This window comes from Anolis carolinensis, unplaced genomic scaffold (genome assembly GCF_035594765.1).
Source record: "Anolis carolinensis isolate JA03-04 unplaced genomic scaffold, rAnoCar3.1.pri scaffold_10, whole genome shotgun sequence".
In the NCBI taxonomy this organism is placed as follows: domain Eukaryota; kingdom Metazoa; phylum Chordata; class Lepidosauria; order Squamata; family Dactyloidae; genus Anolis; species Anolis carolinensis.
This window is the reverse complement of record NW_026943821.1, coordinates 25421731-25440648: the sequence shown is the minus strand read 5'-3', so window position 1 is coordinate 25440648 and position 18918 is coordinate 25421731. Positions and strand designations below refer to the sequence as shown.

General features: G+C 39.8%; 2 protein-coding genes across 3 annotated transcripts; both read right to left on the bottom strand.

Annotated features, from left to right (window-relative positions):
- Nucleotides 1-2654: 2654 nt before the first annotated feature.
- Nucleotides 2655-8885, bottom strand: gpn2 (GPN-loop GTPase 2). Its single transcript, XM_062962140.1, has 6 exons — nt 8744-8885; nt 6926-7360; nt 5560-5716; nt 4503-4663; nt 4115-4245; nt 2655-3450 (listed from the first exon to the last, which is right to left on the bottom strand). Exons 1-6 carry the CDS (start codon nt 8795-8797, stop codon nt 3378-3380), a joined length of 1011 nt encoding a protein of 336 aa, XP_062818210.1. The 5' UTR covers nt 8798-8885; the 3' UTR covers nt 2655-3377.
- Nucleotides 8886-9961: 1076 nt separating this feature from the next.
- Nucleotides 9962-18898, bottom strand: gpatch3 (G-patch domain containing 3). Of its 2 annotated transcripts, XM_008120665.3 has the most exons (8): nt 18571-18898; nt 18406-18462; nt 16538-16971; nt 14836-15019; nt 13859-13918; nt 12171-12292; nt 11796-11923; nt 9962-10365 (listed from the first exon to the last, which is right to left on the bottom strand). In XM_008120665.3, the coding sequence occupies exons 1-8, from the start codon at nt 18896-18898 to the stop codon at nt 10152-10154; spliced, it is 1527 nt and encodes a 508-aa protein (XP_008118872.1). In that variant the 3' UTR covers nt 9962-10151. The 2 variants fall into 2 exon arrangements, with proteins under 2 accessions (XP_008118872.1, XP_008118873.1); XM_008120666.3 differs by lacking the exon at nt 18406-18462.
- Nucleotides 18899-18918: the final 20 nt, after the last annotated feature.

The window sequence follows — 18918 nt, the reverse complement described above, 5'->3', positions numbered from 1 at the left end:
AATATAATAATAATACACTATTATAATTGTATATTTATATTACATGTAATATTATTAATAATATTGCAATATAGTCATATAGCACAATATACAGTAGAGTCTCACTTATCCAAGGTTCTGGATTATCCAATGCATTTTTGTAGTCAATGTTTTCAATATATTATGATATTTTGGTACTAAATTCGTAAATACAGTAATTACAACATTACAATAACATAACATTACTGTGTATTGAACTACTTTTTCTGTCAAATGTGTTGTATAACACGATGTTTTGGTCCTTATTTTGTAAAATCATAACCTAATGTGATGTTTAATAGGCTTTTCCTTAATCCCTCCTTATTATCCAAGATATTCGCTTAGCCAAGGTTCTGCCGACCTGTTTAGCTTGGATAAGTGAGACTCTACGGAATATATATATATATATATATATGATGTAATACAATATAATAATACACTATTATAATTGTACATTTATATTACATGTAATATTACTAATAATGTTGCAATATAGTCGTATAGCACAATATAATAATATATAATGCTTATACTGTGCTATGCTAATAATATAATATAATATATATCCGTGGGGAGTTAGTGGTGGGGTATAAATAAAGATTATTATTATTATTATTATATAATGCTTATACTGTGCTATGCTAATAATATAATATAATATATATCCATGGGGAGATGGTGGTGGGGTATAAATAAAGTTTATTATTATTATTATTATTATTATTATTATTATTATTATTATTATTATTATTATTATTTATATAATGCTTATATTGTGCTATGCTAATAATATAATATATTGTATATATATAACTTGTAAGCCGCTCTGAATCCCCTTTGGAGTGAGAGAGGGCAGGATATAAATGTTGCTAATAAATAAATAAATGCAAAACGCCCATAATAACGTCTTAAATCTCTCATAATGTTACAAGTCGTGGCACCTATCAAAGATAAACAGCAAAGATGGTCGTTCCCCTTATAAAAGATCCGGTGATGATCCTAAAATTGGAAGGATGTCCTGTATATCGCTATGGGTGGGATAGAGTCCATAGTCGCAATGACACAGACCATTAGTCCAGGCCTAAGGTCATCCTTGTCCAGACAGACAGTCGATGACTTGTCTTTTGAGAGGAACGTCAACGTAAGACACACCCAAGAGTCTCACCTGCTCTTTGCATCACTAGCTCCTCCTTGTGGCACCAAGGAAGCCAAATATGTGTTCCTCCCTTGCCACATGGGTGCATTGACTCATGAGGACCCCACGGATGTCCTGAGATGTTCTTACTCAGAGGTGGTTTGGCCAGTTCCTTCTGAAATATAACCTGCAGCACCTGGTGTTTGTTGTTGGTCTCCCTGCTTAGCTTCTGAGATCAGTCTGGATCTCACCACCTTCAGGGTCTATCAACCTGCATTAATAGCACTGTACAGTAATGAGGGACACTCTTGAGGGAGTGCGGGACATCTAGAGCTTCCAGGCATTTAAAACAGCAACGAGGAAGTCAACATTCATGATGGAACAGGGAGAGCAACAGGGAATACTCTATTAATAAGTTTGCGTTCAAGGAGCAACGGTGGTGCAGTGGGTTAAACCGCTGAGCTCATGAACTCGCTGACTGAAAGGTCAGTGGTTCAAATCTGGGGAGCGGGATGAGCTCCTGCTGTTAGCCCCAGCTTCCAGGTGTAGGAAGGTACACCTGGAACCTACAAGTCGTAGAGCCTTTTCGACCTCTGCTCCAATTCTGTGGAACTCATTGCCTCCATATGTTAGAGCAATATCGGAGTTGGGACCTTTTGTAAAAGCGCTCAAGACTTGGCTCTTTGGTTGTGCATTTAAGTAAATCAGATCTAATTTGCCAAATAGTCACTGTTGAATATTTTTATGCTGAATGTTTTTATATTGTGGAATGATATTTTAAATTGTAAGTCGCTCGGAGCACTCTGGTGGAGAGCAACTAATTAAGAAATAAAGTGAAGTGCCAACCTAGCAGTTCGAAAACATGCAAATGGGAGTAGATCAATAGGTACCGCTCCAGTGGGAAGGTAATGGCACTCCATGTAGTCACTATAATGCACAATTTTGCTCTTTCTTCTCTGCACATAACATTCACCAGTAAATACTTATTTTGGTGTCAGGGTTTTGAAAATTGAGGCGCGCATTACATTCGATGACACATTATCTGCTTGGAACTGGATTATATGAGTCTATATGAGCCCCAGTGGCGAAGTGCGTTAAAGCACTGAGCTGGAGATCGAAAGGTCCCAGGTTCAAACCCCAGGAGCGGCGTGAGTGGCCGCTATTAGCTCCAGCTTCTGCCAACCTAGCAGTTCGAAAACATGCAAATGTGAGTAGATCAATAGGTACCGCTCTGGCGGGAAGGTAACGGCGCTCCATGCAGTCATGCCAATGGCCACATGAACTTGGAGGTGTCTACGGACAACGCCGGCTCTTGGGCTTAGAAATGGAGATGAGCACCAACCCCCAGTGTCAGACATGACTGGACTTAACGTCAGGGGAAAACCTTTACCTTTACCTATACTGCCATATAATCCAGCTCAATGCAGATAATCTGGATTTAATATGGCAGTGTAGAAGAGGCCTTAAAGACACTGGTGGAATACCTGAGACAGACCCAATGTTTGCATTACAACACAGAGAGACACATACATTTATTCAGCAGTCTCTTCATCAGAAGACAACTTTGAGAAGACTCCGTCCAAAGCCCTCACAAGGATGGTTTCGAGGACTCCTGTTTTGGAAAGCGACTGGCATCACTGCTTGAAAACATTGAAGAGGAACAGGTTGCAGAAGAAAAAATGATTATGGTCTTCTGTGATCGGTGACAGGATAAAGCTGTCTCCTCAATCTTGCATATTTTTTATGTGTGAGAGTTCCACTCCCATCGTCCCCAGCTGTTGTGTCTTGTGACAAAAGGGATTGAAGACCAACACATCTGAAAGGCAGGGACTGGGGAAGACTGGAATTGAGAATCCCAATGGCAGAGATGTCACACAGGTTGCCTCGAATGGAAATCTCTTTCAAAACCATACTTACCATTTCCACTCTTTGACCTCAACTGTGACAACACTCTAGTTCTTCTGACTTCTGAGCCACGTGACAACACCCATTTTTCTTCGGTCAGACATAAATCAAACAGAGGTCTGTCCTCTTCTACAGGAAAACCCTTGGGCGCATCTTTCTCTCAGCTAAGGGAGCTGAAAGGTAGGACCTGCATGGTGACAAGACTGTTTTGGTGCATTGCTCAGGTCCAGCAAACATACAAAATTCAGCCTGACGCCCCAAAGTGGAGGACATCTTCAGTGTGATGAACTTCCTTTCTTCTGCTGTTCCTGCAGGCCTGTCATATGTCCATCACTTCTTCTTCCACCGTTTTCTCATCTGGCTGCACGTACCGCTCCTGGACCGCCAAAGTGCTGATTATTTGAAAGTTAAGGCAAAAGAAGGTTGCAACAAATGGGAATTTGTTAGAAATAGCAACTTCCCAAGCCTTACATTATTTCTGTTAATGTATATACAGTAGAGTCTCACTTATCCAACGTTCTGGATTATCCAACGCATTTTTGTAGTCAATGTTTTCAATATATCATGATATTTTGGTTCTAAATTAGTAAATACAGTAATTACTACATAGCATTAATGTGTAATGAACTACTTTCTCTATCAAATTTGTTGTATAACATGATGTTTTGGTGCTTAATTTGTAAAATCATAACCTATTTTGATGTTTAATTGGTTTTTTCTTAATCTCTCCTTATTATCCAACATATTCACTTATCCAACGTTCTGCCGGCCCATTTATGTTGGATAAGTGAGACTCTACTGTATTTGCTAATCTGTATTCTATGTGTATGTTGATTTGCTTGTTTTGACTGTGTGGGAGGGGTTATAGACATATAATTGTGCTGAGCATGTTCAGACACAGGACTCCATTTTGTATCCAGTCTGCTTTACACCTCAGTGGAGGTGGATGCATATTGCTGTTTCGACTTCAGTAGAGAGTATGACTTCTGCATTTCTGATATATGTAAGGAAGACCTATATGAAAGAGGATGGGTGGGAAAACCATTGAAAGGATACGATGGGAAGTGGAAATCAGCTCCAACTGCAGCAGACATCAGTGTTTCAAGGTTTCGGTGTTCCATGTCCCCGAAAGAGTAGCCATTGGCTTTGTCCACGGCCTGCATTACACGCCTCATGCTCTCCTTGTCCTGGAAAGAGGAACAATAGAGACATGTGGAGGGTCTGAAACCGATTTCTCTTCTTAGAATGAGTCAACTTGGAAAACATACTTTTTTGAACAACTTCAAGAATTCCCTGGTCAACACGAATAGTCTTGCAGGTTTTAGAAAAGACTACTTGAAAAATTAACTTTCCAAAGTTCCGACTAAGCTATAGTTTAAGAACCTTGTGGGTGTCTATTACCTAAGCCATGACCATTTGTTTCCTGCAAACCGGGCGTCAGTACCTGGACATTGAGAGGAACGAAGGAGACCAAGCTGTAGTCCTCAATCACGCCCACAAGTTTCTCATTCAAACGACGGTACTTCTTGAAAAAAGGATCTGAAGCCAAGTGATCCACGAGGTAAGACAGATCGAGAACCTCGGTGTAGTAATCGAGATTGAAAGCTGGAACAAAATTGAAGGAAAATGTTGAGGAAATTTCAGGACAAAAGTTCACATCAAGTCAAATTACCAATAATACTGGAAAGACAAATATTCCCATCCTGGTTGGGAAATTCTCAGAACTTAAAATGGGTTCAGTGGGTTAAAATGGATGGTTTTAGAACAGAAAAACATAGAGTGGGGTTTCAATGTTTAAAATTGTCTCACTTCTTTGAGAGTTCAACGAAATTGAATATTCTTTCTCCCGAATTCCAAATTCTAATACCCTAACATTCAAATTGTCCACATGGGTGATGGGATAGTGACACTTTTGCTTTTTAATGATTCAATATACACAAAATTTCACAATTTGGACAAAATTCTTAAACTATTTTGTATAAAATTACATTTGTTGCACCCCTAGGCTGCGTAGGCACCTCAAAACTACAATGGAGCCCCAGGATACAAGCAAGCAAGCTGTTTATTGAAGATTATATGCAAGCAATAGCAAATCAAACTTCAAAGTCAATAACTTAAAGTTCTGCAAAAGGATGTTTTACAAGCTCTTACCTCCCTTTTACTTAAATCCAAGATCCTGTTTGACTGGAAATAAAGGGATCTAGCATTTGGCTAGACAACTTCAGGGAATGGATCAGAATCTCCACATCTCTTTGCTGTTGTAGTTGTGTGTCTTCAAGTCATTATGGCAACCCCAAAACACACTATTATGGGTTTTTCTGGGGATGAGAGTCTGTGACTCACCCAAGGCCAACCAGTGGGTTTCCATGGCCAAGCAGCAAACTGACTTCTGGACTCCAGAGTCATAGTGCAACGCTCAAACCACTACACTACTCCGGCTCTGCAAGTCTCGGCTTACCTACTTCACAGCCTTTTATGAACCCACGGCCAGTGGCTCTTACCCAGTTTTCCATATTGTTCGATCAGATCCATTTTGGAGAGGACGTTGACATGAGGCAGCTCTACGTGTAACATGGTGGAGAGGGAAGTGCAGAGGACAGAGATGAATTTGCCAGGGTCCGTGCAATAATGAGAATCCACCAAGTGAACTGCAGCCAACTGCAAAGAACAAACAAGAAATGTATGTACGTATATGTGTATATATGTACACACATACATATATACATATGTACCTATATACATATATATATATATATAAAATATAATTTACAATAATATATAATATTATATTTTATATGCATATAATATTAATAATATTATTTTGTAATACAATATAATACTAATAATACAATATAATAATGTTAATTATATATTATCTATTACATGTAATATTAATAATAATATTACAATATATTGATATACAGTAGAGTCTAACTTATCCAAGCTAAACGGGCCGGCAGAAGCTTGGATAAGCGAATATCTTGGATAATAAGGAGGGATTAAGGAAAAAACTATTAAACATCCAATTAGGTTATGATTTTACAAATTAAGCACCAAAACCTCATGCTATACAACAAATTTGACAGAAAAAGTAGTTCAATATGCAGTAATGTTATGTTGTAATTACTGAATTTACGAATTTAGCACCAAAATATCTTGATATATTAAAAACATTGACTACAAAAATGGCTTGGATTATCCAGAGGCTTGGATAAGCGAGGCTTGGATAAGTGATTCTCTACTGTAGTACAATATAGTAATTTATTGCCAGTATTGTGCTATGCTAATTTATTTATTATTTATTTACATCACTTTTACCCCACCTTTCTCCCCGAGGGGACTCAAAGCGGCTTACAATAAATAGGCGAAAATTCAACGCCTAAAAACAATGTAAAAACAACAATTCATATAAAACAATCTACAAAACAACAATTCATATAAAACAGATACCATTAGAAAATAAAATCACATTATATAAAATTTTAAGCTTGTCCAAGATTAGATTTTAAGCATGTCCAAGATTTTAAGCATGTCCAAGATTAATTTTAAGCATGTCCAAGATTAATAATTTAATACTGTGTGTAAATTTAATTTGTAAGCTGCTCTGAGTCCCCTTCGGGGTGAGAAGGGCGGGATATAAATGTGTTAAATAAATAAATAAATAAATAAATAATAAGAGTCAAATGAAAAAAGAGTTGCCACAACATTGGCTTTGATTCTGTGTTCCTGTATAGCAGGAGGTTTGCTGGCCTGCAATATACATGATCCTCCCCCACTGGCTTTGCTCCCTTGGGGCTGATGTGACTTGCAATCCTACAACCCTGGTCAGGACACAACTTGTCCACCTCTGCTCTCTGCCAAACTTACCCTGAAGTTCCACTTTGCAAGCTGAGCAAAAATGTTTCTCAAGGAACTGTGGTGGGTGCAGAGCTCCACTTGTCCCGGGCAGTCAAATAAGAAGTAGTGGCCCTTAAGCCGGGCCAGTTTCTCCTGCAGCCAGTCCAAATTGGCTTCCAAGTACTCCATGCAATAAATCAAGCCTCCGTTGGGTCCCAGGTTCAGGTTCTCCATAACGTCCGCCAAGGTAATCAGTTCCGAGATGTCCACGGCACACGGGTAAGGGATCCCGTCGTTGGCGGGATCCAGATTCACCACCGCAACCTTGCGCCCGATTGCAGACAGGAATTCCTGCATGCCGAGGCAGTAGGTGGTTTTCCCGGAGCCGGGAGGTCCGATGACGGCCTGACCAAAGGCTAATGCCGGCTGCTTCTGGCTCACGGCCATGACGCCAATCTCTTTTTCCTAGAAACGGGACACAAAAAGTATATGATCCAATGCTTATGCACCACTTTGCACATTACTGTGTATGGGATCCAGCTGCCAACCCACAGCCACTTCCAACCGCTATGATGTGTGTTTGTACAATAAAGCTGTGCTGTATTCACAATCTACATCTAAAACATTTTAGATGCTGTTGTGGTTGTTATGAGCTGCCTCAACTTCTGCCTACCCTATGAACGGGCTTGCTCAGGTTTTTAACTCTCTGTCATTTTTGATGTGATTTTATTATGTTTTATTTGTACAGTAGAGTCTCGCTTATCCAACATAAACAGGCCGGCAGAACGTTGGATAAGCGAATATGTTGGATAATAAGGAGAGATTAAGGAGAAGCCTATTAAACATTAAATTAGGTTATGATTTTACTAATTAAGCACCAAAACATCATGTTATACAACAAATCTGGCAGAAAAAGTAGTTCAATACACAGTAATGCCATGTAGTAATTACTGTATTTATGAATTTAGCACCAAAATATCATAATATATTGAAAACATTGACTACAAAAATGCGTTGGATAATCCAGAACGTTGGATAAGCGAGTCTTGGATAAGTGAGACTCTACTGTTTTACTAGGATGTGTTTTATTTACAATGTTTGTTACCACCTGGGTTTGTCCCCATGTAAGCCACCCCGAGTCCCTTTGGGGAGATGGAGGCGGGGTATAAAAATAAAGTTGTTGTTATTATTATTATTATTATTATTATTAATATTAATATTATGAGAGACCTCTAGGCCACCTTTATACTCACGTCTCGGATCTATTAACTGGGACATCTTAGCATTGAATTAGCATTGAATAGCCTTACAGCTTCAAAGCCTGGCTGCTTCCTCCCTGGGGGAATCCTTTGTTGGGAGGTGTTAGCTGGCCCTGATTGTTTCTTGATCGGAATTCACCTATTTTCTTTATTTACGGTCCTGATTTTAGAGTTAATACTAGTGGCCAGATTTTGTTCATTTTCATGGTTTCTTTCCATAACACCTCCTGACAAAGCCCCCCCCCCCAGGCAAGAAGCAGCCAGGCTTTGAAACTGCAAGGCTATTCAATGCTAATCAAGCTGGCCAATTGGAAAATTCACACGGACAAGAGTTCTTTCTCCCACCTTAGTCATTATTCCGCAGAGACATAAACTCCACTTGCCTAGTTTCCAACAGACCTCATAAGGATGCCTGGCATGGATGTGGGCGAAACGTCAGGAGAGAATGCTTCTGGGACATGGCCAGGCAGCCCGGAAAACCAGATTGGTAGTTTGTTGTGGCATCAAAAACTCTCTGAGGATTCCATAGCATGTGAGTGTGGCAGTTCATGTGGCATAACTCTCCAGCAAAAAGGCACAAGCAACTCACCTCCCAAGCAGCGGCTTTACGGACCTTCTTCAGCGACGTACCCACGCCAGGCATGGGTAAACAACGCCTGGACTTCCGCCCTCACTGCCATCACAATGGATTCAATGTTGGGCCGCTTCACCCACGAGCCCTGAGTTCCGGTGCACTCTTTATTATTACCCGGGTGGAAACGGAAGTCGCAGGGAATAAAGGTTCCGAAAAGCCTCCAGGAAGTCAGGAGGCGCTTCAGTAGAATAACCTGCGCGGCGCGCGCCCTCTGCAGGGGAGAGGCCACATTACACTCTCCAATAGAACTACAATATTTATTTATTGATCATGTCAGAAGCAAATTGGGAATGCAACTATAATGTATATAAAAAAAGGAAGGGCAGTTTACAAAATCTGAAATGGAGTTCTTGGAAGGAGGGAAGAGCCAAGTTCGAGAGACATCAATTTCAGGAAGGAAGGAAGGCGCCCCAAATGGCTCTGTGACTATGATGTGAATACCAATTTTGCTACCCCCAAAATGGGGATGTGACCATTGTGCGATGAAATGCGGTAATTGAAAAATGCCACAGGGGTTGTGTTTATATTCTTACTTAGGTTTATGCTCATTACACTTAAGTTACTTCTGAATATGGGATTTAAATGCGATCTTCGTCACTATACTAAAAACCGTGCCGTCTGTGATTTTTTTTCATACCTAAAGCAAAGTCAAAAAGGATATCAAGTGATCAACAGCTGTTGAGAACCAATAGGATCAATACTTCCTCAATCAAAGCAGCGTTTGTCTTGAAACCAGGCTGGAAAATGGACAATTGATTTAAATCATTAGTGTCAGCCTAAAATGCCTGGGGATCATAGAAGAGATCTGGGTCATCCAGTCCAACCCCATTCTGCCAAGAAGCAAGGATAGTTTAAAAAAAAGTATCCATAACTACTGGAGCCCCTGGTGGCGCAGCGAATTAAACCACTGACCTGACTGAAAGGTCAGTGGTTCAAATCCGGGGAGTTGGGTAAGTTCCCACATTAACCCCAGCTTCTACCAACCTCACAGTTCGAAAACATGCAAATGTGAGTAGATCAATAGGTACTGCTCCGGCGGGAAGGTAACGGCGCTCCATGCAGTCATGCCTATGGCCACATGACTTTGGAGGTGTCTATGGACAATGCCGACTCTTGGGCTTAGAAACAGAGATGAGCACCAACCCCTTGAGTCAGAAACGACTAGACTTAATGTCAAGGGAAAACCTTTACCTTTACTATCCATAAGTATATATCTGTTCACCATGTTTTTAAATAAAAATAATTACAATTTGGTCCAAAAAGTTAATTACAACTGTTATTTTAAAAAATATACACAAACAAATAGAATAAATTTTTAAAAATGCTATTGCAAAAGCACAAGTCAGTCTTTGGTGGTAGCCTCTCAGGACAAGCCAAAGTTCTGGTGAAAACTATGCGTATCATGGGGAAAGTCCACATCTTGCCGATACTTCAAGCTGATTGGCAGCTGACGCCGAAGCAGCTGCTCTTTCCCATCCTCCGGATGGGGGTCATCATAGATGGTGGAGATCAGCGGACAGACACCTTGCCGGGGCTTCTTGGGCTTGACAAACGTCTGGAGCTTCTCGCCATGGTATCTGGAGGAAAAGATAGGAGGGGTCAGAATTTTCAGGCACCAAAATGTTTTTCTTACCCCCCATATATGTCCCCATGTTGAGCTAGCAGATGAAGGAGACCTGAAAGCACATAAGCCTTTTCTTCCAAAATCTCCAGTGACTTTTCTTGTTTTGCTTTAGAAGAGGAAGCTCCTGATTCCTGCTCCTTCCTCACATAATTCCTTGCAGTGCTTTGCCAGTAGTGTGTAATAGTTTGGAGGGCAATTTGGCATATAAAAACTACAGCTCTCACAATTCCATAGCATTGGGCCATGACAATTATAAAGTGGTGTCAAACTGCATTAATTCTACTATATATTTTTTTTACTTAAAAAAATTATTTGCATACATTAACAAGACAAAACAAAACCCCAAAACAATGAACATTTTACAAACACATAACCCCACCACCAAGGCCCGAACAAGTATCATTTCCTTTACCATAAGATTTATAAGTCAACCATTAAACAAATGTCATATCCAAAATTCCTGACCAACATGATTGTATTGTTTTCCTTTTTCACTTTCTAGAACATACTTAATAAAAACTGACCAGTATAAATCAAAATCAGATCTATTAGTTTTCCCCCTGAACACCCTCATTTCCATTGATAATTTATCATTTAAGGCTACATTCCAGCATTAATTCTACAATGTAGATGAACTTTTGGCACGCAGAATTATATTGGGTTCTTGTGTGTTTTCTGGGCTGTATGGCCATGTTCCAGAAGCATTCTCTCCTGACGTTTAGCCCACATCTATATAGGAGAGAATACTTCTGGAACATGGCCACACAGTCCGGAAAACACACAACAACCCTGTGATTCCGGCCATGAAAGCCTTTGACAACGCACAGAATTACTGTATATACTCGAGTATAAGCCTAGTTTTTCAGCCCATTTTTAGGGCTGAAAAAGCTCCCCTCGACTTATACTCGAGTGAGGGTCCTGGCCGGCTTCTATTCAGGTCGGCTTATATTTGAGTATATAAATATTTAGAGTTGGACAGTCTTATCGAAGTATTATTATCTTAAATTACAGTTTTATATAAATATTCAAAAACATTTAACCTACTGATGCCTCAAATAATGCAATTTTATTAATATCAATTTTTATTTTTGAAATTGACCCGTAGCTGCTGCATTTCCCACCCTCATCTTATACTTGAGTCAATACGTTTTCCCTGTTTTTGTGGTAAAATTAGGTGCCTCAGCTTATATTCGGGTCGGCTTATACTTGAGTATATACGGTATATTATTTGGTGTTTTTATCACGTTATGCAAAAAATGACAATAAATACCCACATGCCCCCTACACTTGCCCTATCATGACCTATGTTAATTCAAAACAGCTGAGAATCACAACTTTTAGAGAAGGAAGTGGTGCATTTTAGGGAGGCTGCCCATCACTTACCCCAAGCCCCTCTTGCATTTGGGATTCTGCCCATCACCAATCAGAGCTTCGGGCATCCCCGAATTACTGCTTCCCAGACCAAGGCCTTCAGCCCAGCCTTGCTTCTCCATCACTTTCCTGCCGATGCCCTGAAGAAGGAAGAAGAATGTTTAAAGCAACTGATTCAAGAAAATAATAATAATAATAATGAAGTTTCCATCGACATACAGTCAGTATCATTAGAGAAAGAATGGCTGGAATGCCAAATATATTTATATATTATATTTATATTGAAATCAGCTTTCAGTTCTCTTGGTCTAGAAAAAGAATCAAGCTAGGTCCTATTAGGAGCATCGAAGGACCTTCTCCATTGCTTCACACAGTTTCGGTTCTTACCTTGGTATATTTTTCAAAGTCCCCAATGGTTTGTCCCACAACAGACCCATCTTCCAAACCGTCCCGAAGTCTCTGCTCCAGCCGCATCCGGACAAAATCGCGAGCGTCCTTGTCGCCGCCATCTGAATGAAGAGAAATCCCATGTCAGTCTCTGCTCCAAGGAAAAAAAGCCAAAGGCTATGAAACAGAAAGAGAACCTATAGCTCAGTGAAGCCATCCCTAAGTCAGTGCCAACAGATGTATTAAGCAAGAACCTCTGAAATCAGAGGTTGGAGCCCAAGACAGCCAATGGGACCAAGTATGGGAAGGCTGGGAAGGCATATGTATGTGCTTTGATAAATGCAGATGAATCTGAACACTCCTAGTTAAAAGTAGATTGGATCAAAGTGCTAAAAAAGACCTCATGCTGAGAAAGTAGCTTTGAATCAGACCCAGAAGCACTGGGTATAATTCTATGGCACTGCTAAATGTTGTGATGCTCCACCTCAGCCAGAAAGGCAAGCAGAATATTTATCGACTGCACTAAGAGAAAGTTTGTATAGTGTATGCTATGCTAGGAGCTCCTGGTGGCGCAGCGTATTAAAGCACTGAGCTGCTGAACTTGCAGACCGAAAGGTTGCAGGTTCAAATCCAGGGAGCGGAGTGAGCTCCCGCTATTAGCCCCAGCTTCTGCCAACCTAGCAGTTCGAAAATATGCAAATGTGAGTAGATCAATAGGTACCTGTTAGGCGGGAAGGTAACGGTGCTCCATGCAGTCATGCCAGTGGCCACATGACCTTGGAGGTGTCTACGGACAACGCCGGCTCTTCGGCTTAGAAATGGAGGTGAGCACCAACCCCAAGAGTCAGACATGACTAGACTTCACGTCCGGGGAAACCTTTACCTTTACCTATGCTATGCTAATTTAATCTCTCTACATCCCAGGCATCGTAAATGGAGACATTTACTGTATATTCTCGAGTATAAGCCTAGTTTTTCAGTCCTTTTTTAGGACTGAAAAAAAAATCTCCTCAGCTTATACTCAGGTGTGGGTCCTGGTGGGCTTATATTCAGGTTGGCTTATACTCAAGTATATATGGTATATTTATTATTTTTATCTATTATTATTGGTATTGTTACATTTATTATTTTATTGATTATTATTACATTTATTATTTTACTGCATTTATTATTATTATTATTACATTTATTATTTCAAGCTATTATTATTAAAAGGATACATAAGCACATTTACATTGAAAATAATGATTTAACCAGAGTTGAACAGTCATATCTTAAATTACAGTTTGATGTAAAGATTCAAAAACATTTAAACTACTGATGCCTCAATTAATGTAAATTTATTGGTATTTCGGTTTATACTGGAGTCAATGTTTTCCCAGTTTTTTTGTGGGAAAATTAGGTGCCTCGGCTTATATTCGGGTCGGCTTATACTCAAGTATATATGGTAATTTTATTGGTATCTTGGCTTATACTGGAGTCAAATTTTTAAATCAGTTTTTTGTGGTAAAATTAGGTGCCTCGGCTTATATTCGGGTCAGCTTATACTCAAGTATATACAGTAATTTTATTGGCATCTCGGCTTATACTGGAGTCCATGTTTTCCCAGGTTTTTTTGTGGTAAAATTAGGTGCCTTGGCTTATATTCGGGTTGGCTTATATTTGAGTATATACGGTAATTAAAATACCTTTGTCATAGTAGATGCTCATGTCAACATCCCAGTCATCTGCTGTCTGCTCATCAAAATCTGTTAAAAGAAAAGTTACATGTAAAGCCACGAATCTGCATCAGCTAAACATTGCTCTTGTGAGCAGCACAATCGCTATGCTCAAATGTTTTAGGGATTCTGCCAATGTTTGGATCAGTATTTTAACATGGTCTATGGTGAAGGGAGCTGGGCAACCCTGTCTGATGCCAGCCGATCGTTGAGGGAACGGGGTGATGGTGGAAAGTGTAAAAACTGAGCCAGATGGCAAGGCAAATAGGGGAGTCAGGTCTTAGAGATAGGGAAAAGATTGTGTAGCAAGAGGGAAATAAGAAAAAGCAATAATAAAGATATGCATGAGCCAGAAGGCGTCTCCATCTCCCTCCCAGTGAGCAATGGACGTCAGTAAGAACATAAAACTGTGCCTCAACACCAAAGGATCTGAGAGACACAGAGATAAAAAGCAATATCAAGACTCCTGTATGGAATCAGGACTGGCTGGATTAGGGTTAAAAAAGAATCCTTCAAAGACCTGATAATAATAATAATAATAATAATAATAATAATAATAATAATAACAACAACAACAACAACAACAACTTTATTCTTATACCCCGCCCCATCTCCCAAAGGGACTCGGGGCGGCTTACATGGGGCCATGCCCAACACAACAATAAAACAACAACAGCAAAACAATAAAACAAATATCTCAACAATAAAACATCAGCATCATCAACAATAAAACAGTCATAAAAATCAACATACAAATAAAATATTAAAAACAGAAGACGAATACACGGATCTGGGCCAAAATGCAGAATATTTCAGAATCGGGGAGAGGTAGTTTCACCGCTAAAATAGTCAATAAAGTGCTAATATAATACTAAGAAGGCATCACCAATTGGGCTATTGTTAAGTAGGCAGATAAATCGATGATATGGTATGTCTTTAGTTGTTACCTCCTTCTTCCTCTTGCTGCCAGTACTGGGCATCTGTATAGAAAACCAACCCAGAGCCTCCCTTTTCCCATTTCAGTTCGATCTCCTCCTCGTAGAGGCGCTCCTTGACTCGTTCCTGGCTCGTGACGTCTTCATGCAGAGCCTCGTGTCTCTCCCACTCTTCACATCTATCATCGTCCGCTTCCTGTAGCAAAGAAGACATCTTTCCACCATGTCTCCTGTATCATCAGATGGGACCCCCCCCCCCCCAAGGTCTAACTGCCATTCTGGACCAGAAGGAAGAAGGCGGGGCCAGGAAGACATCTTTCCACCATGTCTCCTGTATCAATTTAACAATATAATAATATATAATGCTCATACTATACTATATTAATATTATAACGTATTGTATATACATATAATATTGACAATAACATTATGATGTAATACAATGTAATAATAATAATACACTATTATAATTGTATATTTATATTACATGCAATATTACTAATAATATAGTATAGTACAATATAATAATATATAATGCTTATATTGTGCTATACTAATAATATAATTATATTGTATGTATATATAACTTGTAAGCCACCCTGAGTCCCCTTCGGGTGAGAAGGGTGGGATATAAATGTCGCTAATAAATAAAGAATAAATAAAGAAGGCAGGGGAAGAGAATACAGTAGTGTCTCACTTATCCAAGACTCTCTTATCCAAGGTTCTGGATTATCCAAGCCATTTTTGTAGTCAATGTTTTCAATATATCATGATATTTTGGTGCTACATTCGTAAATACAGCAATTACACCATAACATTACTGCGTATTGGACTACTTTTTCTGTCAAATTTGTTGTATAACATGATGTTTTGGTGCTTAATTTGTAAAATCATAACCTAATTTGATGTTTAATAGGCTTTTCCTTAATCCCTCCTTATTATCCAAGATATTCGCTTATCCAAGGTTCTGCCTGCCTGTTTATGTTGGATAAGTGAGACTCTACTGTAATATAATGTATTGTATGTGAATGCAATTTGTAAGCCACCCTGAGTCCCCTTTGAGGTGAGAAGGGCGGCATATAAATGTAGTAAATAAATAAATAAATTTTCACTTATCCAACATTCTACTGGCCCGTTTATGTTGGATAAGTGAGACTCTACTGTATTTTATTTGAATGATGATTTGTTCCAGAGAGCGTTTGAATGAATAGGCCAAATAGAGCTGTCATCAGAATACTTCTTTCCGTTTTAAAAGCGTATGGCACTTTATCAGTGTTACTCATTTCCATGATACAGCACTTTACGAAACCTGTCCCCGCTGGTTTGCTTTTAATTACTCTGATTTTATCTGCTTGGATTTTAATGTATTGTCCATTATTTTATTTTGTGTATCGTTGAAATGTTTTAAGTTGTGTCAAATATGCTGTGTCGTTGTTTCGGGCTTGTCCCTGTTGTGAGCCGCCCCGAGTCCCTTCGGGGAGATGGGACGGGATATAAAAATAAAGTTTATTATTATTATTATTATTATTATTATTATTATTATTATTATTATTATTATTATTATTATTCACCTTAGGGTGTTCTTAAGTCATAACTGATTGGAAGGCACACAACAAATACCGAATATCCACAAAATCACTTTCTCCTTTATTCGATTATATCTCTACCAGAGCTAAAAGCATGTTTTCCCATCTTCTAACCATAAAGAACTTACACTGTTCAGTGGAGACTCTGCTGCTTCTTCCTTCTCTGCATCTCCACAATCTTTCTCCTCGGTGCTTCCGTCATGTTCAGCCATGCCTTCTCTTGTCGGGGTCTCTCCTTCCGTGACCTCCTCCCCGGTCGCCGTGTACACTCTCTCCTCCTCGGCCACAGTCTCCGTTTCCTCATAGGTAAATGGCACTTTTCCATATCTGCGGGAAGAACCTGATTTGGGGAACTGCAACTGCAGCTTCCTGATAATACTGGGCGGCATCCGGCAAGCCTTGATGAGATCCAAGAAGACGCTCAGAGGAGTTCCCACATTCCCGTAAGGCATGAACGCAGGAGGATTCAGTTCAGGGAGGTGTTTTAAATCACCTTGAGTGAAGGATTCCTTCGATATTCGGAGATGCTCCTTTTTGGTTTTATAGGCAAATGTATCAACATCTGAGAAAAAAATATATTCACAGAGTGAATTTTAAGAAGTAATCAATATACACAGCTTCAAGTTCTCGTCTCTCAAGAGGTAAAGTACTATATATACTCGAGTATAAGCCTAGTTTTTCAGCCCTTTTTTAAGACTGAAAAAGCCCCCTGCGTCTTATACTCGGGTGAGGGTCCTGGTTGGCTTATATTTGGGTCAGCTTATACTCGAGAATATATGGTACATTTATTATTACACAACAAGTTGAGTCCACAGCAGACACTCTGCTGACTATTATTATTATTAGCAACACAACAAGTTGAGTCCACAGTAGACACTCTGCTGGCTATTATTGTTATTATTATTATTATTTGAAACACAACAAGTTGAGTCCACAGCAGACACTCTGTTGGCTGATATTGTTAATATTATTATTATTCTTAGAAACACAACAAGTTGAGTCCACAGCAGACACTCTGCTGGCTATTATTATTATTATTATTAGAGACACAACAAGTTGAGTCCACAGCAGACACTCTGCTGGCTATTATTATTATTATTATTATTATTATTAGCAACACAACAAGTTGAGTCCACAGTAGACACTCTGCTGGCTATTATTGTTATTATTATTATTATTATTATTTGAAACACAACAAGTTGAGTCCACAGCAGACACTCTGTTGGCTGATATTGTTAATGTTATTATTATTCTTAGAAACACAACAAGTTGAGTCCACAGCAGACACTCTGTTGGCTGATATTGTTAATATTATTATTATTCTTAGAAACACAACAAGTTGAGTCCACAGCAGACACTCTGCTGGCTATTATTATTATTATTATTATTATTATTAGAGACACAACAAGTTGAGTCCACAGCAGACACTCTGCTGGCTATTATTATTATTATTATTATTATTATTATTATTATTAGAAACACAACACGTTGAGTCCACAGCAGACACTTTGCTGGCTGTTATTGTTATTATTATTATTATTATTATTTGAAACACAACAAGTTGAGTCCACAGCAGACACTCTGCTGGCTGTTATTATTGTTGTTGTTGTTATTATTATTATTATTATCATCATTATTAGAAACACAACAAGTTGAGTCCACAGCAGACACTCTGCTGGCTATTATTATTATTATTATTATTAGAAACACAACACGTTGAGTCCACAGCAGACACTTTGCTGGCTGTTATTGTTATTATTATTATTATTATTATTATTTGAAACACAACAAGTTGAGTCCACAGCAGACACTCTGCTGGCTGTTATTATTGTTGTTGTTGTTATTATTATTATCATCATTATTATTAGAAACACAACAAGTTGAGTCCACAGCAGACACTCTGCTGGCTATTATTATTATTAGAAGGTGGAACTTGTTGTTGTTGTTGTTATTATTATTATTATTAGAAGGTGGAACTCATTATTATTATTATTACCTTGGCTCCCCCTCTTCGGGCCCCAGACCATCAACAGAGCATCTGAGGATGCCTGCCCTAGATGTGGGAGAAAGGTCAGGAGAGAATGCTTCTGGAACATGGCCAGGTACATAGCAACCTGGACATGGCCACGCTCTCCCCAAGCGCCCCGGGACTCTCTCTCACCTTCCTGCGGGGAGACCCGGACCCTCCGGATGAGGCACCGCCCGGGCACCGCGTCTCCTCGCCGGTCGAGCCAGCGCTTCCCGGAGAACATGCGGACCAGGCGGCGGGAGCAGCCGGCCTTCACGGCCACCAGGCAGCAGCAGGTCGGGCCCGGCCGCGAAGAGAGGCCTTCCCTCTCGGGACGGTGCCGGTAATGGAAGCAGAGGAAGCCGCCGGCCTCGAGGAACTGGCTGAAGTAGGCGCGGAGGTCGGCGGAGCGGAGCCGGGCCGGGATGCCGCTCACCAGGCAGAAGCGCCCGCCGAGAGGCAGAGAAGGCGCGCCCGCCATCTTGGGAGCCTTCCCGCCGA

Excerpts from the sequence above, each read along its gene's own strand:
- gpatch3 (XM_008120665.3), bottom strand. The coding sequence starts at position 18,898 with ATGGCGGGCGCGCCTTCTCTGCCTCTCGGCGGGCGCTTCTGCCTGGTG. Across the intron at positions 11,924-12,170 it reads ACTTTGAAAAATATACCAAG|GGCATCGGCAGGAAAGTGAT; the intron begins GTAAGAACCGAA and ends TTCCTTCTTCAG. Across the intron at positions 10,366-11,795 it reads AAATGCAAGAGGGGCTTGGG|ATACCATGGCGAGAAGCTCC; the intron begins GTAAGTGATGGG and ends CTTTTCCTCCAG.
- gpn2 (XM_062962140.1), bottom strand. The coding sequence starts at position 8,797 with ATGCCTGGCGTGGGTACGTCGCTGAAGAAGGTCCGTAAAGCCGCTGCT. Across the intron at positions 7,361-8,743 it reads GTAAAGCCGCTGCTTGGGAG|GAAAAAGAGATTGGCGTCAT; the intron begins GTGAGTTGCTTG and ends TCCCGTTTCTAG. Across the intron at positions 5,717-6,925 it reads TTGCAAAGTGGAACTTCAGG|TTGGCTGCAGTTCACTTGGT; the intron begins GTAAGTTTGGCA and ends TGTTCTTTGCAG.